Source organism: Chlorocebus sabaeus, chromosome 25 (genome assembly GCF_047675955.1).
Source record: "Chlorocebus sabaeus isolate Y175 chromosome 25, mChlSab1.0.hap1, whole genome shotgun sequence".
NCBI lineage: Eukaryota > Metazoa > Chordata > Mammalia > Primates > Cercopithecidae > Chlorocebus > Chlorocebus sabaeus.
Genome location: NC_132928.1, coordinates 17649897 through 17674118, shown reverse-complemented (window position 1 = coordinate 17674118; position 24222 = coordinate 17649897). Strand labels below are relative to the sequence as shown.

General features: G+C 41.7%; 1 protein-coding gene and 1 long non-coding RNA gene across 3 annotated transcripts in view; one reads left to right on the top strand and one right to left on the bottom strand.

The window, feature by feature from the left end:
- LPGAT1 (lysophosphatidylglycerol acyltransferase 1) overlaps window positions 1–731 on the bottom strand; it is a 94907-nt gene extending 94176 nt beyond the window's left edge. The window contains exons 1-2 of one of the 2 annotated variants that reach the window (XM_007988511.3): window positions 565–731; window positions 175–322 (exon numbers count right to left, since the gene is read on the bottom strand). In XM_007988511.3, the coding sequence (XP_007986702.1) occupies window positions 175–246 (72 nt within the window). In that variant the 5' untranslated portion in view covers window positions 247–322; window positions 565–731. The remainder of the gene's footprint in view (window positions 1–174; window positions 323–564) is intronic. The other variant, XM_007988514.3, reaches the window with a different exon arrangement.
- Window positions 732–863: 132 nt separating this feature from the next.
- LOC140710244 (uncharacterized) lies at window positions 864–22678 on the top strand. The gene is made up of 6 exons (XR_012091194.1): window positions 864–1032; window positions 1249–1405; window positions 9251–9318; window positions 20467–20552; window positions 20640–20709; window positions 22537–22678. It is a non-coding gene; the product is annotated as an uncharacterized lncRNA (long non-coding RNA).
- Window positions 22679–24222: the final 1544 nt, after the last annotated feature.

The window sequence follows — 24222 nt, the reverse complement described above, 5'->3', positions numbered from 1 at the left end:
GGAACTGGGGATGAAGGGAATGAGATCTCCGACCAGAGGGCAGGGAAGCGAGGGATGATGAAAGGAGCAAAGAAGAAGAGGCGACCGCAGCGCGGGGGGCCGGTGGAGCCTGCAGCGGTTTCCGCGGATGTGGAAGGGTCGTGGCGGCGGGCGCGGCCCGCGCGCTGGGCTCACCTCGGCGGGCGCGGACGGCGGGCGGCTGCGGAGCGCGGGGGCGGGTGTCCCCCGCCGAGGGGTCGCGGTCATGGACGCGGCGGCGCCCCAGGCGGCCCGAGGAGCGGCGCGAGCGGGCGCGCTGGCGCCCTACTCCCCTCGCGACTGCCTGCGGACAGAGGGACGGCGGGGACTCAGAGGCCGGACCTGTCACCGGGGCGGGTCCCGGGGAGGCGGGCGGATGCCCCGCGCCCCCGCCTCCTCCCCGGGGCCTACCGCGCCCTCGTCCCTCAGGCCGCTGCCGCTTGCCCGGGCCACGCGACGGCGACACCCCCTTTCCCGCCCCCAGCGCCTCCCCTGGCCCGGCTCCGCTGCCGCTCCGGGGCCTGCGACCGCCGAGCCGGGGGTTACCTCGGGCTGGCCGGGCCCCGGCCGGGGCTTTGGGAGTCAGAGGAGCCGGAAGAATGCATGGCCGGCGGCGGAGCCGGCGGAAGAAGGCGGCGGCGGGGCCCTGCCCCGCTCCGGCTGTGGCGCGGCCCGCGCCCGTTGCCCGGTGGCGCCGAGACTCGGTTCCCAAGGGCCCGGCCGCGTTCGCCGGGACTGGCGGGGAGGGGCGGCGGGAGGAAGCGGCGGGAGTCGGGACTGCGGCGGAGCCGCCCCCACAGCGCCCTCTAAGGAAAGCGCGGCCGCAGCTGCCTGGCCCGCTTGCCTCGCCTGGCCCGCGCCCCCTACCCCTTCGCCAGGGAGTCGGGACCCTCGGGGCTACCTGGACGCTCGGCCAGGACCTCAATGAGTCCAGAACATACTGAGGGAAAGGGCCGCTCGGAAAGGTCTGGGAATGAACACCCATCCTCACACCCCGGGAGTGCCTTGGTTTCAGTTGAGAGCCCCCTTTCAGCCAACACGGCCGCCTTTCATTGTTAGGGCTCTCTTCTCTGCCCAAACTAGGAACCTGTCTCCTTAAAGACTAAATGTCCTCTTGATCATTCTTAATGAAACCCAGTTGCACTCATGGCTTTTCTTCTTAACCTCTGTGGAGTATTATTGTCTAGAGTTTCAAATTCATTCTTTTTAGGGTCAAAAGTCTTGTTTCAGGAAAGCAGCTGGAACATTAATGGCAATTCCACTTTCCCATTCATCGCCCCCGCCCCCACCACCCCACCAAGAAATTCAGTGGGAATGAATGGCCTACACAGAGAAACTGAAATCTGGCTAGTCAAGAAGGAAAAAACAGCCAAGTGCCTAGGTTTAAGTAAGTACTCAGCCGCCCCCCGCCCCACCAATAAAAAGAAAAACCTAAACCACAAAAAACGGTGGCCATGGGAACTCCTAGGCAGACCCCGTCACTTGGGATACTACAGCTGCATTCTGGTTCAAAGGCTGGACGACCTGAAAGAAAATAGAGAAATAGTCCATTGACCTACGCTTGAACATTCTTAAATGATCTGCCTAAATTTCAGTTTTTAAAAACCCTGTTTATAAAACCTTATGTCCCTTAAGCACATTTGTAAATGGAGGGGATAGGGGCAGGCAGATTTTACACTCCTTAGGGAACTGCCATATTTGAATCAGAATGCCACGTATTCTGCCTGCTTTGAAAATGTTCATCACAGGGTTTGCTGTGGACTCTCAACTTTCTCTAATTTCAGTTCCGGAAAGATACGCCCCATTCTATTCCTTACATTCTCTATTGACAAGGTAGTAAGATCTTTCAATAAATCTCATGAGAGAGATAATATATATACTTTATTGTTCAAAATATGTCATTATATTCTTAAGTAAGATAGGTGAGGCACATTTATTTCCAGAATCAAGAATAAACTCTAAGGATTCCATCTGGTCCATCCCATTCAGTTTTCCAACATGTTGCATAAACGTTGGCTGACACCTGGAGAGAGATAACCTACAATGGGATTTACACGTGATTCCTGGATCAGGGACCATCTGCCAGAGGACCAGACACAGCAGCACTTGATGAAATGCAATTAGTACCAGGCCCAGAACTCATTTTCAGGCTCAGAAAAGAGCCAGAGGTTGGGCAGGACCTCTGGCTCTTTAGTGTACAAAAACAACACTTGAAGTGTCTACCAAAGAGACAGATTCTTAGGCATCATACCAGCACATTTTAATAATCCAGGTCCACTGGACCTGAGAACCTGCTTTTTGAAAAGTATCGTAGGTGATTCTGATGCAAGTAGTATGCAGACCTTGCTTTAAGAAGGCCTGACCTAGAGGTATTCTGAGATGATCCCATTCTTTTCTAGACCCTTAATAATTTTAAATCATTTGATCATATGTATTCTCATGTGTGTTACTCAACTAGAGCTGCCATAACAAAATACTGCAAACTGGATAGTTTAAACAACAGAAGCTTATTTTCTCAAAGTTCTGAAGGCCAAGGTCAGAGATCAAAGTGTGGAGAGGTCTGGTTTCTTCTGAGGCCTATCCCCTCGGCTTGCTAATCACCATCTCTCATTGGATGTTCCCTGCAGAATTCTGCCATTTCAGTATCTCCTCATGAAAGGAATAGGGAACACCTAATCTCCTTGATCTTTTCAGATGTCCTCCTATTAACTGCTTCTAACCTCGTTAGACTTTTCTTGAAGCTCAACAAACAGTACAACACATTATGTTCCAGGTATAGATATGCCCTGGTTTTGTGCCAAGGGTGTCGGAGAGGGGTTATCTTCTTAACTTTCTGACCACTGTATCACAGTTTCAAGATAATTCAGCTCCTATCCTTATCTATTGATAAGAAACTGTTAGAGCTGACTTAAGAGAACAATTTCAGATGATGCTTGCATTTATTTCTCGCATTTTGAAGTTCATTTTAGTTAGTTGTACCTTCCTCTTGCCTGTACTACAACTTTTTTGCCCTGCCTCCTTTCAACTACTTAGGAAGCCTCCTGAGATTTTTCCATAGTCTATTTTATTGCACCATTGACAGAGAGGTGTATGAATGCTCTGAATGAGTGTAACAGGAAGGTTGGAACAGCCAGTTCTCCAGGGTAGACTGTTCTGTGGAAAACAAGGATCTTCTTCGATGACTACTTAGCTTCTAGTCCCCTATCCTGCTACCTTAGAGCCATCTTTATCAAAACACAAACATGAAGCCAACAATTTCAACACCTTCATGTACACCCCAATAGAGAAAAAAGGGAAACAAACAGACCTCACCTTATAGCCACGGACGTTATTGTTTCTGTTTCAAAAGCCCACATTTGAACCACAAGAGAATGGTCCTTTGAAAGACAAAGAGAATTTCTTACATTTCTTGGAATCGCTGGTCATTTTCACATCTAACCACAATATCTTGGCATTCTAACCACAATACCTTAGAAGGTTTAATTCCACCCATCTGGTCCACATAGACACAACAAATTAGGTTATAACCAGGGATGGGTTCCCATGGGCAGAAGAGTACCCCCTGGGCCCTCTCTTTTTCCTAGTGGCAATTATAAAAACATTTTTACCTACCTGTGTTGGTTTCTGCAGCACTAAAGCTCCAATGAACTATTTCCTGTCTAGGGAGAAACCCTACCAGCAATAACCTTCAATGACTTGGCACAGGCCCCCCACATTACTAGGAAACAGTTGCAGGCTTGAAATCAGCAGCCCAAGAGAGTCATGCATTCTGACTGTTGTCGGCTTTAACTTCAAACAAAAAATGGAAATATATGTGGATGTTCTCTTCTGTATTCACGTCAATAATTATTTTTATATAAAATGCTCCAGGGCTTATAACCTTAAAATTTTTTAGACAGGGTGAGCCAAATCATCCACACTTGGCCGAGTGTGGTGGCTCACTCCTGTAATCCCAACACTTTGGGAGGCTGAGGCAGGCACATCATTTGAGGTCAGGCATTCAAGACCAGCCTGGCCAACATGGTGAAACCCTGTCTCTACTAAAAATACAAAAATTAGCTGGGCGTGGTGGCGTCCGCCTGTAATCCTAGCTACTCGGGAGGCTGAGGCACGAGAATCGCTTGAACCTGGGAGACAGAGGTTGCAGTAAGCCTAGATCATGCCACCGTACTTTAGCCTGGGCGACAGAGCAAGACTCTGTCTCAAAGAAAAAAAAAATCATCCAGACTTGACTGCAACTCTCAGCCATTTCAGCAACTCTTTTTATTAACATGATTGACCCTAAACAATACTGTAAACAATTATGTCTCCTCCATGCTCCTCTCCTGTTCAGCTAGCTTCTCTTTTTCCCTTCTTAAGACTAAAATTATCCCTAATTTCCAAAGGGCCCTGAAGACTCCATATGAGGCCTCCCTCTGCTCCCCAAACAGATGATTAGAACCTTCCTTCTCACCTGTCCAATGTTTGCTCAATCCTTATCTCCCCTTCCTGGTGTGGTCAGCTAATCCATGACAAGGGGCTTATGGTTAAAAAATGGAAGAGAGAACTCTATTCCTAAAGCATTAGTATTTTATAAAGAAACTAAAACCCCCAAAGCCTTAACGTATTTCTGCTGGCAGAGTATCAGGTATTGTAATGGATGAGTATATTTGTAAGATGTTTTGGAAAAGGATATTTTGGCAAGTTCCTCTACTCACAGAACCTACAAAATCACACAGTACCCCTATGAATAAGACAAGTTCAGATTTAAACTTGTATTTTCATAACATACGATTCAAAATTATGACATGTTATTGCTGATTATGTCAAAAAAATAATAATCACTGGCACTTACTGATCACTTTCAGTAGTCCAGGCCATGTTTTTGGTGCTTTACATACATTAATTCATTTAATCTTCACAATGACTTTTTTCTTTTTCTTTTTTTTTTTTTTTTTTGAGACATGGTCTCGCTCTGTCTCCCATATTGGAGTGCCATGGCCTGATCTCTGGCTCACTGCAACCTCCACCTCCCAGGCTCAAGCAATCCTCCCACCTCAGCCTCCCAAGTAGCTGGGACTACAAACGCATGCCACCACAGCTAGCTAATTTTTTTGTATTTTTTGTAGAGACAGTGTTTTGCCATGTTGCCCAGGCTGGCCTTGAACACCTGAACTCAGGAGATCCACCTGCCTCAGCCTCCCAAAATTCTGGGATTACAGGCATGAGCCACCGCGCCTAGCCCACAACGACTTTAAAAGGACCGTATTGTTACCCACATTGTACAAATGGGGAGATTAAGCTGTTTGCCCTGATTTCTACCCTCTTCCCTCTGTCCTCACCTGCATCTCCAGGAGACCACTGAATCTCACATCTCAAGCTTTCTTTCATATTATCATTGACAACAAGCCCCTAATTTCTTCTGGAACCTTTTATCTCCTAAGTACCTAAGTTTCTGGATTTCCCCACAAATTTTTTTTTTTTTTTTTTTTTTTTTTTGAGACGGAGTCTTGTTCTGTCACCCAGGCTGGAGTGCAGTGGTGCAATCTCTGCTCACTGCAAGCTCTGCCTCCTGGGTTCAGGAGAATGGGTAAGGAGAATGTCCTTACCATTCTCCTGCCTCAGCCTCCTGAGTAGCTGGGACTACAAGCACCCGCTACCACGCCTGGCTAATTTTTTTGTATTTTTAGTAGAGATGGGGTTTTGCCATGTTAACCAGGATGGTCTTGATCTCCTGACCTCGTGATCCACCCTCCTCGGCCTCCCAAAGTGCTGGGATTACAGGTGTGAGCCACCGCACCTGGCCCCCCGCAAATTAAAAAAAATAATAATTGGAACATCTTTGTTCTAGTGTTGGGGTGGTGTAATTTAGTGATATTGACAAGAGAAAGGAATTTTTTTTTGTAGAAAAGGAAGACGGCTGGGGCATGGTGGCTCACGCCTGTAATCTCAGCACTTCGAGAGGCTGAGGTGGGCGAATCACTTGAGTCCAGGAGTTCGAAACCAGCCTGGGCAACATGGTGAACCCCATCTCTGCTAAAAATACAAAAATTAGCCAGGTGTGGTGGTGCATGCCTATAATCCCAGATACTCAGAAGGTGGGAGGAGGAGGTTGCAGTGAGCCGAGATCATGCCACTGCATTCCAGCCTGGGTGACAGAGAGAGACTCTTCTCTCAAATCTCAAAGAAAGAGAGGGAGGGAGGGAGGGAGGAAAGAAAGAAAGAAAAAGAAAGAAAGAAAGAAGGAAAGAAAGAAAGAAAGAAAGAAAGAAAGAAAGAAAGAAAGAAAGAAAGAAAGAAAGAAAGAAAGAAAGAGAAAGAAAGAGAAAGAGAGAGAGAAAGAGAGAGAGAAAGAGAGAAAGAAAGAGAGAAAGAAAGAAAGAAAGAAAGAAAGAAAGAAAGAAAGAAAGAAAGAAAGAAAGAAAGAAAGAAAACAGAATAATTCCACTTATGAATGGGGAAAATAAGTTGTGGAGAACTTATGCAGCTTGTTCATCATAGAGTAGACCAGAAATTGAACTGGTGTGATATCGAGGTGACCAGCTCATCCTGGCTTACCCAGGACTTTACCCATAGTTTTACGGAAATTCCTCAGTCCTGGTAAATGTTTGGTGGCCCTGTGCATGGTCTCCTGACTCCTGGGTCCCCATATAGTCCCTTAGGTTACGCAGATCCAGCCTTCCTGCTCCCCTTCTTCCCCACTTTTTGATCTGCTCTACCTACTCCCTGATGATCTGATATATCAGAGGTTAACAAGACATTCAGGGTCGATAGTGGTGTTTAACATTTCCTCTAAATCCTATTAGTTGTCCTTACCTGGGTTAAATTTCCCCCTCTTATCCAAGCCTTCTGTAGTGTAGCTTGGCTCTTTCCATGCTTCTCATCACATCAGCTTAAATCATAAGAGATGTGAGCAGAACTTTTCACTCTGTTCCTACTCCAACTGTATGTTTAAGATTAATTTATATTTTTGGGGCTAAGCCCATTGGCTAATACTCTGTTGTAATGAAAGTCATGCCACTTTGCGTTTCTCCAGCGCTTTTCAGTTGGCAAAGTTCTTACACACACACACACACAATCTTGTTAGATGCTATCAGTAACTCCCTTAAGTAAGAAGGTACTTATTGGTTAAAAGAAATAAGAATAAGGTTAAGGAAAGAATTTCTTTACAAGTGATTTTCTCTTGAAATCTCTTCAAGAAATATTTTATGAAACACAATTTCAAACCTTTTGTTTCTCTTATATCTTATCTTCAAAGCATAAGCTGAAGTAGAGATCTGAATTATTTGGAACCAGCTGCTGGCAAGCCTACAGCCATGAGAAATCCCAAAGTGGGGCAGGGGAGGTTCTCCTGCTCTAAGTGCTAAGAATCAAACAAAGCTATGGGCAAAAGAGTGATGCTAAAATGCTGCAGCTTAAAGTATGGGATTTAAAAAAATTTAGAACCATTCAAGTTATATTAATACATTGTTTAATTTCTTAAGTTTTGGTAGTTTCAGTTACTCCATGTTATGCTGAACTGAATGACATTATTTCAAAAAGCTGCCTACTCATAAACAGGTCTAATTATAAAAATCATCTAGGGTTCTTTTTAAACTCAGATATCAGTGTATATGCAGATCTGCTACAGAGTTTGTTAAAATGCAAATTCTGGGGTCCCATCTCAGAGATTCTGATCCCATAGGTCTGGAGTGGGACCCAGGGATCTTTTGCTTTAAAATGCATCTTCATGTGATCTGGGGCAGATAATCTGAGGATCTCTACAGCCTTGCTATTTACACCTGCCAACACTGGCATCACCTTGAATATTTTATTTATTTTTTATTTATTTATATTTATGTTTATTTATTTATTGAGACAGGATTTCACTCTGTTATCCAGTGGTGTACTGGAGTACAGTGGTGTGATCTCAGTTTACTGCAACCTCTGCCTCCTGGGCTCAGGTGATCCTGCCACCTCAGCCTCCTAAGTATCTGGGACAAAAGACACACACACCACCATGCCTGACTAATTTGTGGTGGTTTTTTTTGTTTTTGTTTTTTTTTTTTTTTTGGTAGAGGCAGGGTTTTGCTGTGTTGCCCAAGCTGATCTCAAACTCCTGACCTCAAGAATCTTCCTGCCTTAGCCTCCCAAAGTGCTGGGATTACAGGCATGAGCCACTGCACCCAGCCCCACCTAGAATATTTTAGAAATACAGAATCTCAGGCTCCACCCTGGATCTCCTGAATCAGAATCTGCATTTTAATAGGATTCCTAGGTGATCTGTATGCATATAAAGTTTGAGAAGTAGTGCCTTACAATACAGCAAATACCACCACATCAATTCAGAAATTGAAACCAAGTGAGAGCTCTAAGTGGATAACTTGGAGCAATGGGGGCTTTCAATATGTACTTAATGGTTGAGTGTGGTGGCTCACACCTGTAATCCCAGCACTTTGAGAGGCCAAGACAGGGAAGATCACTTGAGGCCAAGAGTTTGAGAACAGTCTGAGCAACACAGCAAAATCCTGTCTCTACAAAAAATTAGCTGAGCATGGTGACATGCACCTGTAGTCCCAGATACTGGGGAGGCTGAAGCAGGAGGATTGTTTGAGCCTAAGAGTTTGAGGTTGTGATGAGCTGTGATTGCACTACTGCACTCCAGCCTGGGCGACAGAGAGAGATCCTGTCTCCAAAAACAATAAAATAAAACCAAACATGTTCTTAATAAATATTCATTAAGTGCATATATTTTCGCAAGAGATGGGGAGAGAGACTACAGAAGTCCCCTGGTGGTAAACTAACCCTGAAAAATCCTGAATAAAGCAGTGGTCCACATGAGAATTAAAGGAGTTAAGTAATGCTATTTTATACATTAATCAGTAAGTATTTACTAGGTGTTTGCTATGTACCCAGAACTTTGCTTCTTCCATTCTATTTGGGAGACAGAAAGCTAATATAGAGGAAACTTTTAATGAGCTAATCAGTAAAGTGTGGGTAGAATTTGTGTAGGTTGACAGGAAGCCCTCCCAAGTAGGAGAAAAAGCAAGGAGAGTAAAATCGAAAATGAGTTTGATATGTCTAGGAAACAGAGAGGTTAGTGGCCCATTGTGGCAATGGTTTAAAGTGAGTGAGAGGTGGAAAACTAGAATATTACGTAGAATGAAACTAAATTGTAGATAATTTTGAAAGTCCTAAGTAGAACTTGCTCTAGCGTGTGTTTTGCAGATGCTGTTATTTCCCCCAATATCCATTCTTTCTTTCTTCCTTATAGGAGGATTTTTTAAAAGTTCAGCCTATGGACAACAAAAGCATGGACTACATTTCCCAGAATCTTTTGCAGTAAGGTCTGATCATATGACTATAATCTGGCCAATGAAATATAAACAGAAGTGTCAGCTGTGACTTCTCTAAGGTATCCTTAGAGGATGAGGGACACATGTTCGTTTTTCCTGTTAACTAAATAGGGATTAGGAAACTGGAGCCCAGGTAGCCATTTTGGACCTAAGATGGAAGTCACAAGCTAGGGAGAGCAAACAGCACTTGTGTAGATCCCTGATGATCAGGTCATCCTAACCCTGGACTACCATGAGAGAGATATAATTTTCTATCTTGCATAAGCCACTATTGTACTTTGTCATGTATGGCCAAGCCTAATTATAACTAATAAAACATACAATTGAAAGACAAAAATGTAAGGGTTTATGCATCAGGCACCATTCTGGTTGCATCTCTTACAAACTCCATGTGGTAATGGATTAGTTACCTAATCTCTCTAAGCCTTTGTCTCCTCTTGTGTAAAACAGGAAGAATGTCCCTCAAGGGTAATTGTGAGGTGCAAATTATATTAAATATATTAAGTATTTAGCACAGTGCTAGTGCATAGAATACTCTTAATAAATGTACCTTTTCTAAGTATATACAGGGGCACATCAGCAGACCAATATGGGACACATGATATCCGTGGAAATCCACATCTAGAAGGATATCCACATCTAGAAGATTACCATGACACTAGTGGGTATTATGATTTGGAAGGTGAATAGATTAGAAGGGGGGAAAAGCCTCAGACATCTCAAGTCTGGCCTGTGGCATTAGCAGTGGAACTGAAGTGGATATTTATTGAACCCCTTTTTATATATGCCAGGCACATTCTAGGAGTCAGATCCACAGTGATAAACAAAACACACATGGTTCTTACGCTCAAAGAGTTTACAGGCTGGTATGGGAGTCAGACATAAAACTACTAATGGAAAATTATAGAATGACAAACTAAGGTACATGACCTGAGGGAAAGGAACAAAATATTCTGAGAGCTTGTATTACAGGAACCTAATGTAGTGAAGTGCAATTAAGCTGGGATATGAAGGATGAACCTGAGTTAACTAAGAGAGGCAGAAAGTACATCCTCTGAAGGGAAATGAAGGGCAAAGTTCATGTGGTGAAAAAGATCACAATGAATTCTCAAAATTAAGATAAAACTAGTGCACCCACAGTGGTGAGTCCAAGGGGTGCTTAGTCTGAGATGAGCTGGAGAGGTAGGCAAGAGATGCACTCTATGGGGCCTCGCAGACCATCATAAAGGGTTTTATTCCAAGGATGACTGGAAGGTGCTGGCAGGTTTTAAGCAGAATCCTAGGGTGCCCAACCATCCCAGTTTGCCTAGGACTGAGGGATGTGAGACTTTCAGTGCTAAAATTGGAGCAGCCCCAGGCAAACCAACGGATTGGTCACCCTCGTAGTTATATGATCTGATTTTTTCTGTAGGAAGGAAGAAGTGCAATTGATAAGACAGGAGATTATTGCAGTATACAGACAAGAGAGGATGGTAGCTTGGGCTAGGGTGATGATGGTGGAGTTGAGGAAAAAAGGATGGGCTTGAGAGAAGTTTAGGGGTAAAATTGGCAGGACATAGTGAAAGATGGAAATGCTGCTTCTAAGACTGCATGGATTAATTCAAATACAAGAGTGAAATCTAGATTCAAATTCTACATAGGACTACTCTATATACTCTTGAGCACTAAAATACTGGGGTCTATGTAAGAGGATTTTGCCTTATCCAAAGTACAAGCGTACCTCTGAGATAATGCAATTTTGGTTCCACACCACTGCAATAAAGCGAGTGATAAAATATTTTTTGTTCTCAGTGCATATAGAAGTTATGTTTACATTATGCTGGAGTCTATTAAGTGTAAAGTAGCATTATGTCTTAAAAAAATACAAACCTTAATTTAAAAATACTTTATTGTTGAAAAATGATAACAGTTATGAGTCCTCAGTAAGTTGTAATTTTTTGCTGGTGAACGGTCTTGCCTCCATGTTGAATGGCTACTGGTTGATCACAGTGAGGGTTGCTGGAGGTTGAGGTGCTGTGGCAATTTCTTAAAATAAGACAAGTATGGGCCAGGCGCCATGGCTTACACTTGTAATCCCAGCACTTTGGAGGCTGAGGTAGGTGGATCACGAGGTCAGGAGTTCAAGACCAGGCTGGCCAAGATGGTGAAACGCCGTCTCTACTAAAAATACAAAGAAATTAGCTGGGTGTGGTGGCACGCACCTGTAATCCCAGCTACTCCGGAGGCTGAGGCAGAGAATTGCTTAAACCTGAAGGGGCAGAGGTTGCAATGAGCCAAGATCGCGCCACTGCACTCCAGCCTGGGCAACACAGCGAGACTCCATCTCAAAAAAAAAACAAAAACAGACAACTATGAATTTTGCAGCATTTATTGACTCTTCCTTTCATGCAAGATTTCCCTGTAGTATGCTATGCTGTTAAATAGCATTTTACTCACAGTGGAACTTCTTTAAAAATTGGAGTCAGTCCTCTCAAACCCTGACACTGCTTTATCAACTAAGTTATGTAATATTCTAAACCCTTTGTTGTCATCTTGACAATGTTCTCAGCATCTTCACCAGGAGAAGTAGATTTCATCTCAATTACTTTCTTTGCTCATCCATAAGAAGCAATTCCTCATCCATTCAAGTTTGATCATGAGATTGTGACAATTCAGTCACATCTTCAGGCTAGTTCCCTTGCTATTTCTACCATGTCTGCAATGACTTCCTCCATTGAAGATTTAAATCCCTCAAAGTCATCCATGGGGGTTGGAATCAACTTCTTCCAAACTCCTGCTAATGTGGATATTTTGACCTCCTCCCATGAATCACATTCGTAATGGCATGCAGAATGGTGAATCCTTCCCAGAAGATTTTCAATTTATTTTGCCCTAATCCAATCCATCAGAGGAATCACTATCCATAGTAGATATAGCCTTATGAAGTATATTTCTCTTCAATAATAGCACGTGAAAGTCAAAATTACTCCATGATCCATGGGTAATGCAGAATGGATACTTTGTTAGCAGGCAAGAAAACAACATTAATCCTCTTGTACCTCTCCATCAGAGCTCTTGGATGCTCAAGTGCATTGTCAATGAACAGTAATATTTTGAAATGATTTTTTTTTCTGAGCAGTAAAATATTTAGTAAGCTATGTTATAAATACATGCACTGTCATCTGCGCTTTGTTGTCCCATTGAGCATAGAAAGAGTCAATTTAGCGTAATTCTTAAGGGCTAGAATTTTCAGAATGGTAAATGAGCATTGGCTTCTGCCAAGTCATCAGTTACATTAGTCTCTAACAAGAGCCTTAGCCATTCTTTGAAGCTTTGAAGTCAGGCATTGACTTCTCTCTAGCTGTGAAAGTTCTAGACGGCATCTCCTCCCAATATGAAGCTATTCTGTCTACACTGAAAATCTAGGGTGTAGTGTAGCCCCCTTCACCAATGATCCTAGCTAGATCTTCTGGATAACTTGCTGCAGTTTCTGCATCAGCACTTGCTGCTTCACTTTGCACTTTATGTTATGGAAATGGCTTCTTTCCTTAAACCTCATGAACCAACCTCTACTAGCTTCCAACTTTTCTTTTGCAGCTTCCTCACCTGTCTCAACCTTCATCGAATTAAAGAGTTAGGGCCTTGCTCTGAATTAGACTTTAGCTTAAGTAAATGTTGTGGCTAATTTGATTTATCTAGACCACTAAAACTTTCTCCCTATCTGCAGTAAGGCTGTTTTGCTTCCTTATTCATGTGTTCACTACAGCAGCACTTTTAATTTCCTTCAATAACTTTTTCCATGCAGTCACAACCTGGGTAACTGGTACAAAAGGCCTAGTTTTTGGCCTGTCTTGGCTTTCAATCTGCCTTCCTCACTAAGCTTCATTATGTCTAGCTTTTGATTTAAAGTGAAAAATGCAACTCTTCCTTTCACTTTCACTTAGAGGCCATTGTAGGTTATTGGTCTAATTTCAATATTGTTGTGCCTCAAGGAATAGGGAGGCTCAAGGAGAGGAAGAAAGATGTGAATGGCCAGTTGGTGGAATGAACAGAACACACACGTTTATCGATTAAGTTCACCCACCCTCTGTGGACAAGGTTCCTGGAACTCCAAAACAATTACAATAGTAACATCAAAGATCACTGAACACAGATTACCATTACAGATATAATAATAATGAAAAAGTTGAAAATATTGTGAGGATTCCCAAAATGTGACACAGAGACAAGAAGTGAGCACATGCTGTTGGAAAAATGGCACTGCTAGACTTGCTCAACGCAGCATTGCCACAAACCTTCAATTTGTAAAGACTTGCTCAACACAGTGTTGCCACAAACCTTCAATTTGTAAAAAGCACAGTATCTGCAAAGCACAATAAAGTGAAGTGCAATAAAACGAGGTATGCTCGAATAAACTATCTGGTCTGAACCTTAGTTTCCAAAATCAAAGGCTATAAAGAAAAGTTATGTCTCTTTAACTTGCTGCCTTTAGGCATTTCAACCACCTCAGATCAATGTGTTCCCCAAGGAAAATGATCTTCTTTATAGCCTAACAACCACACCTAACCCCACACAGATTCGCTAGAAATGAAGCCAAGAAAATCTTTCACCTAGATATGCTCTAAAATGTTTTTTCCTCCTGCTAGTAAGTGTTCCAGTTGTTTCCATCAGCTACTTATCTAGGTTTTATTGGTATGAGAACTGTGCTTCTGGACGCACTTGCAAATATTCATTTGTTCTATCAGATTTCTAAACTCATGCACTAAACATAGTGAAGGAAATTATTGTTTACTTATGGTTATCATTGTGGTTTTGTAATAGCTTTAACATTCTTTGAATATGTTTTACCTTTTTAATCGGTATAACAAACAGCGTATATGAGGGGACTGCAAAAAGTTCATAGAAAAATGGAATTAAAAGATAAAAATAAAACATACAAACTCTATTTCTCAATATAAGCTCCATCACATTCAAGATACTTTTATCAGTGATGATACCAGCCATTTGTCCACCTCTAAAGAACTGAGGGTCCTGGGAACTTAACCATGTCAATGCGGTCTTTTTACATTATTAACTGCAGAAAATGGATGCCCTAAGATTGTTAAAGATTAGGAAACAAAAACAAGTCAGAAGGAGCCAAATCAGGACTGTAAGGTGGATGTCTAAAGATTTCCCATCAAAACTCTCACAAAATTGCCCATGTTTGATGAATGGAAGGAGCGGAAGCATTGTTGTGGTGGAGAAGTACTCTCTGATGAAGCTTTCCCAGGCATTTTTCTACTAAAGCTTTCGCTATCTCTAAACATTCTCATAATAAAACGTTGTCATTCTTTTGGCCCCCCAGGAAGTCAACAAGCAAAATGCATTGAGGATCCCAGGAAACTGTTGCCATGACCTTTACTCTTTTTTTTTTTTTTTTGAGATGGAGTCTCACTCTGTAGCCCAGGCTGGAGTACAGTGGAGCAATCTCGGCTCACTGCAACCTCCACCTCCCGGGTTCAAGCAATTCTTTGCCTCAACCTCCCGAGTAGCGGGATTACAGGTGCCTGCCACCATGCCTAGCTAATTTTTTTTTTTTTTTTAATGGAGACAGGGGTTTCACCACCTCGGCCAGGCTGGTCCTGAACTCTTGACTTCGTGATCCACCTGCCTCAGCCCCCCAAAGTACTGGGATTACAGGTGTGAGCCAACGCGCCCGGCCTGTCCTTTACTCTTGACCAGTCTGCTCTTGCCTTGACTGGACCACTTTAACCTCTTAGCAGCCATTGCTTTGATTGTGCTTTGTCTTCAAGGCCATACTAGTAAAGCCATGTTTCATCTCCAGTTACAATTTTTCAAAGAAATCCTTCAGGATATTGATCCCACTTATTTAAAATTTCCATCAAAAGCTCTGCTCTTGTCTGCACCTGATCTGAGCACAACAGTTTTGGCACCCATTGAGTGGAAAGTTTGCTCAACTTTAATTTTTTTTTTTTTTTTTTTTTTTTTTTTGACGGAGTCCTGCTCTGTCACCCAGGCTAGAATACAGTGGTGTGATCTCGGCTCACTGCAACCTCTGCCTCCCAGGTTCCAGCAATTCTCCCGTCTCAGCCTCCCCAGTAGCTGGGACTACAGGCACATACCACCACGCCCGGCTACTTTTTGTATTTTTAGTAGAGATGGAGTTTCACCATATTGATCAGGCTGGTCTCAAACTCCTGACCTCAGGTGATCCACTCACCTTGGCCTCCCAGAGTGTAGGATTATAAGCATGAGCCACCACACCTGGCCAGCTTTAATTTTTCAGCCAGAATTATGTAAACCAGACCAGCTGCGATGTCTATGGTGTTGTCTATTGTTTGTGCTGTTAATCATTGATCCTTTTCAATTACAGCATTAACAAGATTATTTTTTCCTTGAAAATTGACATGGATGGTCTGCCACTGTGGGCTTTGTCTTCAACATGGTCTCAACCCTTCTTATTCATAACATGAGCTATCCACTTGTAAATTCAGATTTCTTTGGGGCATTGTCACCATAAACTTTTGATAAGGCATCAATGATTTCAACAACATTCTTCCACTCAAGCCTCACCATAAATTTGATGTTCCTTTTTGCTTCATTTTAGCAGAATTTGCTCCACTAGGGGCTCTTTTCAAACTGATTTTTTTGTTTTCATTTTTTCACTGGGATTTTGAGAAAATCAAACTGATGTGTTAGCCTTCTTAGTGCCTCAAACTCAATCCTGTTCAGACACAAACAAGTTAGTACAAGTTTGTTTCAGTGAAAAAAAGTTTTGAAATTCATGCATAGTTTTTCATAATATGCATTTTTCGTGAACTTTTGGAAGACCTTTTGAATACTTAATTGCAGCACTCTTTTTTGCACCATAAAACTAATTAGTGGCTTTACCATTAAGAGGTTTAGCCAAGCAAACAATAATAAAAAAGCTTTGTGTAGAATAAAAATTTACACTTAAATTACTTTTTTGCTTTCTTTTTCTCCATTTGTATTTATTTAATCTATATTTAATTTAATATATTTAATCTGTAATAAGCCCACAGGAGTACTTCTTTGTACTTTTTACATCAATGAAATACATATATGTTTTCTTTGCAACATAATAGTTAGCACATCTTAATGTTATTATGTATTACTATAAAATAGCCCAATTTCATCCTGCAGCATTTAGTCACTTTAGCTTGAATTAACTTTATTGTAAAATACGTGAAAAATAATATGAATGAAATTATTCTGAAAATCTTATGATTGTGACCAGTATACATTTAGATTACTTGCATATATGACAAGGGCAGATATGTTTCTCTCTACTTTTAAAAGGTGGTGATAAATCCAGCCTCCAGCTCTGGCATAATTGATTAAGTCAAAAAGCTAAAAGGACGCCCCACCATCTAGGGGCTCCAAAGAAACAGATTTAGGAATTATATAGCATTCACTCTCACGGTCACCTTGGACCTGGTCACCACCCAGAACTGCTTTGATTATGAAATCTTAAACTCCATTATTCAGGCCTCTGACCATAGCCTCCTGGTCTTCTATTTCTCACTCCCTCACTGCTGCTACCTTGAAACACCCCACTCTTCTTTCTCCCACTCCCTATCTCTCTCCTGGGCTTTTATTACCTCACTTGTCACTTTAATAACTCACTATTTCCTTTAACTTACCTGTTCCGTAGTCTATTTTTTTTGAGACAAAGTCTTGTTCTGTTGCCCAGGTTGGAGTGCAGTGCCGTGATCTTGGCTCACTGCAACCTCTGCCTCCAGGGTTCAAGAGATACTCCTGCCTCAGCCTCCTGAGTAGCTGGCATTACAGGCGCCCGCCACCACACCCGGCTAATTTTTTGTATTTTTAGTAGAGATGGGGTTTCAACATGTTGGCCAGGCTGGTCTCAAACTCCTGATCTCAAATGATCCACCCATCTCAGCCTCCTAAAATGCTGGGATTACAGGCGTGAGCCACCTCACCCAGTCTCCCCTAGTCTTTATATTACACCTGCCCTGCAATACGAGGGATGGCCCTGAATCCATTTTCTTTTTTTGTCATACTCATATAGGGGATGTTGGGCTCAGTTGCAAAAAATCACACAACTCTGTACAGAAGGGCAACACAATACAATATGGCTTCCAAACTTGATTAGGCCCTGAGTGACTTGGAAAGCCTTTTATAGCTCCTTGATCAGCTTCCCATCCTATTTGTCTCATTTCAAATATGATGTCTTCTTTACTTTAAACTTCAATCTAAATTTTGTCTCCTCAGTCTCAACAAAAGGACTTGTCTTCTGACCCCCAACTGGAAAGCTATTTTCAACCATCTTTATGAGTTTTTGATCAACTAGATAAGTTGTAATTCATGCATCTTAAGACACATTAAGCAAAAGAGTTACTAGAAATTTCCTCTGATAGAGTTTGGCCACGCATGATGGCTCATGCCTGTAATCCCAGCACTTTGGGAGGCCAAAGCAGAATTGCTTGAACCTGGGAGGTGAAGGTTGCTGTGAGCTGAGATGGCACCACTGTACTCCAGCCTGGGCAATAGAGCAAGACTCTGTCTCAAAAAAAAAAAAAAAAAAAAAAAAAAGGATTTGGATATTTGTCCCCACCCAAATTTCATGTTAAGATATAATCCCCAGTATTGGAGGTGGGGCCTCATGGGAGGTGTTTGGATCACTGGGGTGGATCTCTCATGAATGGCTTGGGCCATCTCCTTGGTGATAAGTGAGCTCTCACACTATGTTCACAAGAGATCTGGTCTTTAAAAGTGCATTGGCACCCTTCCCCCGCTTGCCTGCTCCTGCTATTGCCATGTGACGTGCCTGCTCCCCCTTCACCTTCACCATGATTGTAGGCTTCCTGAGGCTTCCCTAGAAGCCAGGCAGATGCCAGAACCATGCTTTCTGTAAAGCCTTTAGAAACATGAGCCAGTTAAACTTCTTTTCTTTATAAATTACCTAGTCTCAGATATTTATTTATAGCAATGTAAGAATGGCCTAATATGTCCCCATTTTGCATTACTATTTTTTTTTTTTTTGAGACGGAGTCTTACTTTGTTGCCCAGGCTGGAGTGTAGTGGCATGATCTCAGCTGACCACAACCTCCACCTCCCAGGTTCAAGAATTCTCCTGCCTCAGCCTTCTGAGTAGCTGGGACTACAGGCGCACACTATCATGCCTGGCTAATTTTTGTATTTTTAGTAGAGACAGGGTTTCACTATGTTGGCCAGGCTGATCTCAAACTCCTGACCTCATGATCTGCCCACCTAGGCCTCCCAAAGTGCTGGGATTACAGGCGTGAGCCACTGCATCTGGCCTTGTGTATTTTATTTGGAGAAATCTCTATTGAGATGCTTTGTTTTGATTGGATTATCTTTTTACTGCTGAGTTGTAATATCCTATATATTCTAAAGGCAATTTCTTTATCAGGTATATATGGCAAATATTTTCTCCCATTCTGCGGATTTTCTTTTCACATTATTTTCTTTCTTTCTTTCTTTTTCTTTTTCTTTTCTCTCTTTTTTTTTTTTTTTTTTTTTTTGAGACAGAGTCTTGCTCTATCACTCAGGCTGGAGTGCAGTGGCACAATCACAGCTCAGTGCACCCTCAACCTCCTGGGCTCAAGCTATCCTCTTACCTCAGCCTCCTGAGTGGCTAGGACCACAAGTGCACACCACCACACTGGGCTACTTTTTTTTTTTTTTTTGGTAGAGACAAGGTCTTGCTATGTTACTCAGGCTGGTTTCGAACTCCTGGTCTCAAGTGACCCTCTAACCTTGGCCTCCCAAAGTGCTGGGATTACAGGCATGAGCCACCACTCCTGGCTTCTTTTCCCTTTTTTGGGGGTAAAGCGCAAAACTTCTAATTTTAATGATGTCCAATTTATATTTTGTTGTTGTTGTTTGTGCTTTTGGTGTCATATCTAGGAAAGCATTGCTTAATTCAAGATCACAAAGAGTTACAGCTACGTTTTCTAAGACTTTCAGTTTTAGTCCTACATTTTGAATAAATTTTTATATGTGGTACAAGATAGGGAGGTATCCAACTTTATTCTTTTGCATATGGGTATTTAGTTTTCCCAGTACCACTTGTTAAAAATACTATCTTTTCTCCATTGGATGGTCTTAAAACTCTTGTCAAAATTCATTGACCATAGATGTGAGGACTTATTTGTGGTCTCTCAATTCTATCCATTAATCTGTATGAACTATCTCTCCTTATGCCAGTACCATACTGTTTTGATTACTGTAGCTTCATAGTAAGTTTTAAAATCACGATATGTGAGTCCTCCAACTTTATTCTTCTTCTTCAAAATTGTTTGACTATTCTGGGTCCCTTGAATTACGATATTAATTTTAGGATCAGCTGGTTGATTTCTGTAAAGAGGCCAGACAGAATTATGGTAAGGATTGTGTTATATCTATAGTGCTCTGGGGAGTATCGCCATCTTAACAATATTAAATCTTTTCTTTTTTTTGTCTTATTTGATTTCTTTCAACAATATTTTGTAGTTTTCAGAATACAGGTTTTATATATCTTTTATTAAATTTATTCCTAAGTATTTTATTCTTCTTGATGCTGTTATATATAGAATTGGTTTCCTAATTTCATTTTCACAGTTTTCATAGCAAGCATATGGAAATATAAATAATTTCTGTATATTAATCTTGTATCCTTCAACTTTGCTGAACTCATTTATCAGTTCTTATGGTTTTTAAGTGGATTTCTTAGGATTTTTTATATAAGGTTATGTCACCTGCAACCTGAAGGTTCTTATGGAGGATTACAACAACTGTGCTGTGGTGGGGCTGAGCTGGGGGTGCTTCATCAATCTTTTCAAAATAGTGATGTGGTTTTTGCTGAAAGCTTTTCTTTTTTCTCATTACAAAAGATGAATCCCCTAACAAAAATTATTACTAACTCTTTACATATTACATTTCAGCTGGCCACAGCTGAAAAAACATGTTTTACTTTTTACCGCAAGGGTAAAAATCTGCACAAACACATGAGACCATGATTCCAACAAACTTTCAGTATTGATCTCTTTTATTCAGGAGGCATTGTGGTTTATGGAAGAGCTTGGCCTCTGGAATTGGGAGGCTGGTTTTCAATCCAGCTCTATCCATATTATCAGTGAGACTAATGCTCACCCAACTCAATTCACAGGCTTATTGTTGAGAGTCCAGTGAGCTACCTCAGGCTTTTCTCTGTGGAATGACAGTTGCAGAGAACTGCAACTCAGAAGAATGGAGGTACCAGAAGAGGCCCTGGGGCAACGCTTACTTTTTATTTTAGTCAAGTCACTTCCTGGGTTTCACTGGGGACAATTCCTTTCCTAGTTTAAAACTGTGATGACATTCTACTTAATTGAAGAAATCCTCCAATGCCAAGGGTGGATCTCTAAAGAAGGTAAACCCAGATCTCACCCAGCCTAGTACTTGCAGGCTGAAGAGTATCTAAGGATCTGTGATGGGAAAATCATAGTAGTGCTCAGGAAGAAACAACAGGCTGTATAGCCTTATCTTAATCACAGAGCCAAGGCTTTGTCACCAGGATGGAAGATTAGTGGTGGGGGGGGGGGGCGGCGGAGGTGGGGAATTCTATGCCTTATCATAACATCCATTGTATTAGCTGCACCACTGCTTCCTTCTTTAATATGCAATTAAAGGCTGACTTTAAAAGAGGTAAATAACATGTCAATTTTATAATAGCCAAAGGCTATAACCTTACCATGTGGTTTCCTAGCAAGGCTCAAAAGCAGAGTGGCAAAAGTACGGCCCTAGAGTCAGATTGTCCTTGGGTTCCAATCCTGGATTTATCCCTTAATAGCTATATGACCTTGGCAATTTATGTAACCCCATTTCCTTATCTGTAAGGAGTATAATTATAGCAATTCGTAGGAATTATTGTGAGAATTGAATGAAATATGTATCGTGCTTACCACATGATAAACACATGATACATTTTAGCTATTGGTAGTATCCTTCAAGGCATTTAGTTGATTAAGCTAAGAAAATGCATTGGCGTGAAGGAGCGTAGGTGGACAATTAGAAAATTTAATTTTTTTTTAAATAAAAAAATTTTTAAAATAAGAGATGGAATAAAGATTAAAAGGTTTCGAGTTTTAAAATTTTGTTTAAGATGAAAATAAAATGCATTGGCTAACAAAAGCATTATAATTATGATTCTTTTGTTTGTTTTTGAGACAGGGTCTCTCTGTGTTGCCCAGGTTGGTCTTGAACTCCTGGGCTCAAGGGATCCTCCTTCCTCAGCCTCCCAAAGTGCTGGGATTACAGGCATGAGCCACTGTACTCAGGTACATTGTAACTTTTTTTTTTTTTTTTTTTTTTGACGGAATCTTGCTGTGTCGCCCAGGCTGGAGTGCAGTGGTGCGATCTCAGCTCTCTGAAGCCTCTGCCTCCCAGGCTCAAGCAATTCTCCTGCTTCAGCCTCCCAAGTAGCTGAAACTACAGGTGTGTGTCACCACACCCAGCTATTTTTTTGTATTTTTGGTAGAGATGGGGTTTCACCATATTAGCTAGGCTGGTCTTGGACTCCTGACCTCAGGTAATCTGCCCACCTCAGCCTCCCAAAGTGCTGGAATTACAAGTGTGAGCTACCACACCTGGTCATAACTGATTTTTAATTGAAGTACACCCCCAATGTTTTTCGAACTTCAGTATACATTACAATCACCAAGAATGTTTTTGTAAATGAGAATTGCCAGGCTCTAACCTCTCCTGTCCACACTCCCTGAATTTCTGATTCAGTAGTCAGTGGCAGGTCCCATGAATCTGCATCTGTAGCAAATACTCCAGTATTCTGATTCAGGTGATTCGGGGATACTTGTTAAAACTAACTTTTAATTTTGATTTAATCTCAAATTTACAGAAAAGTTGGAAAAACAATCCCAAATTTTTCGCATATGCTTTACCAAGATTCATCAATTTTAAATATTTTGCTATATTTCCTTTATCAATCTTTTTCTCTCTATATATATAAAAATGTTTTCCTAAATTATTTGAGAGTAGGTTACATATCATCTCTATAGCCTTTAAAACTTCAGTGTATATTTCCTAAGAATAAGGATATTCTCTTTACACAACCACTGTTCAGTTATTAAATTCAGTGAATTTAACATTAATAAAATACTTTTATGTAATATATAACACATATTACAATTTTATCAATTGTCTCAATAATGCCTTTTATAGCTACTTTTTTTTCCCCATACAGGATTCAATCCAGGATCACATCTTATATTTAGAATGACATTCCTTTTTTCTCCTTCAGTCTGGAACAGTGCCTCAGTCTATCTTTGTTCTCTATGACATTGACATATTTTAAAGAATAAAAACCAATTCTTTTATATACCATCTCTTATTGTGTGTTTGGCCGACGTTGTCTGTTGATTAGATTCAGGTTATGCATTTCTGACTGGAATCTTACATAAATGATATGTCCTTTTCAGAGTATTGTCTCTGGAGACACTTGATATCCACTTGCTTCTTCTTGGAGAGACAAACCACACTTAAGAAATATTTGACTACTTCGAGAGATATTTGACTAGCCACTTTCTGCTCTGAGAAGCCTCAGAATATAAAATAGTAAAAAAAACAACAACAAGACTTCTCTCCTGAATGTTCTGATTGATTGTAATTTGTTAAGCGACTTATTTAACTATTGCCTAACTACTTTAGAATATGATCACATATTAACCACAACTGCTATTACATTGAAAACCACGACACACCTTCATATTTATTAATAACTTAGGCAGTTTCCCACCTTTCCCCCCAACCATTTCATTCTTAGTAACTCTGGATCATAACATTTATTTCCCAGTTAATACAGGTAATCTATGGGATGTGTCATATGACATAACTAAATCAGTTGATGTATTTTGAAGCTGGTAGAAACCACTTAATTGCTTATATCACACATTTTACAATATGCAAGCTTCCTCTTCAATGGTGTGTTTGGAAATATTCACTTATTTTTTGTTTAATCCCTAAAATATACTTATCCATGAACTGTAATTTTTATCATATCACTTAAACTTCCCTGTAAAATTTTTAGCCAGCTGCCTCAGTGTACCTACTATGTTGCAGACTATATATTTCTCTTGGAATTCAGTCATTTATTTATCTGAAAAAGTTCAAGGATTGAAGAAGAATATGATTTAAGTCTTAAAGAAGCTAGCATTTATTGAGTACTAGCTTTATGCCAGCCACTGTTGAAACGGGAAAAGTTCCCTTGTCCCCCTTCCAGGGCATGTGATGGGGGTGTGGCTCACTGCTTCACTGCCCCGCTGCACAAACTCCTAGGGGAGCATACAGATGGGCAGGCTGTGGGGCTCCAACCTCAAGGCAACGTCTAGGAGTGAATGCTTACAGCTGAAGCCCCAGTGGGTGTGTGTTACAGGGTGCTCTTTTAGTTTTGCCACCTATAGGCCGCTTGTGTTACCCAGCTCAATTAGACCCTCTAACTTGTCTTAAGGACAGAGGGCTTTCTGTATCCTGGGTTCCTGCCTTGGTGTACTGGAAGAATTGGATCACACGTGGGCTTGGAGAATGAGTGCAAGATTTTATTGAATGGAAGTAGCTCTCAGCCGGTGGGGGAGCCAGAAGGGAGATGGTTTAACCCTGGAGTCGGGCCGCTGGGCAGCCCCAGATCTTCTCCAACTGCCCTGGGCAAACCTCTGCCTCATCCTGCCTGTTGATGACCTATCAGCATGCCAGCATCTATTGATGTGCTCTTCTGCCAGTGTGCTCCCCTTGACATCTTTTCACCATCCAGCCACTCCTGTCTTCTTCCACTGATGTGCTCCTCTTGATGTCCCCCCGCCTGTGTCTGCCTGTTAGGGTCTTGGGAGTTTTTATAGGCACAGGATGGGGTTGTGGCAGGCCAAGGTGGTCTTGG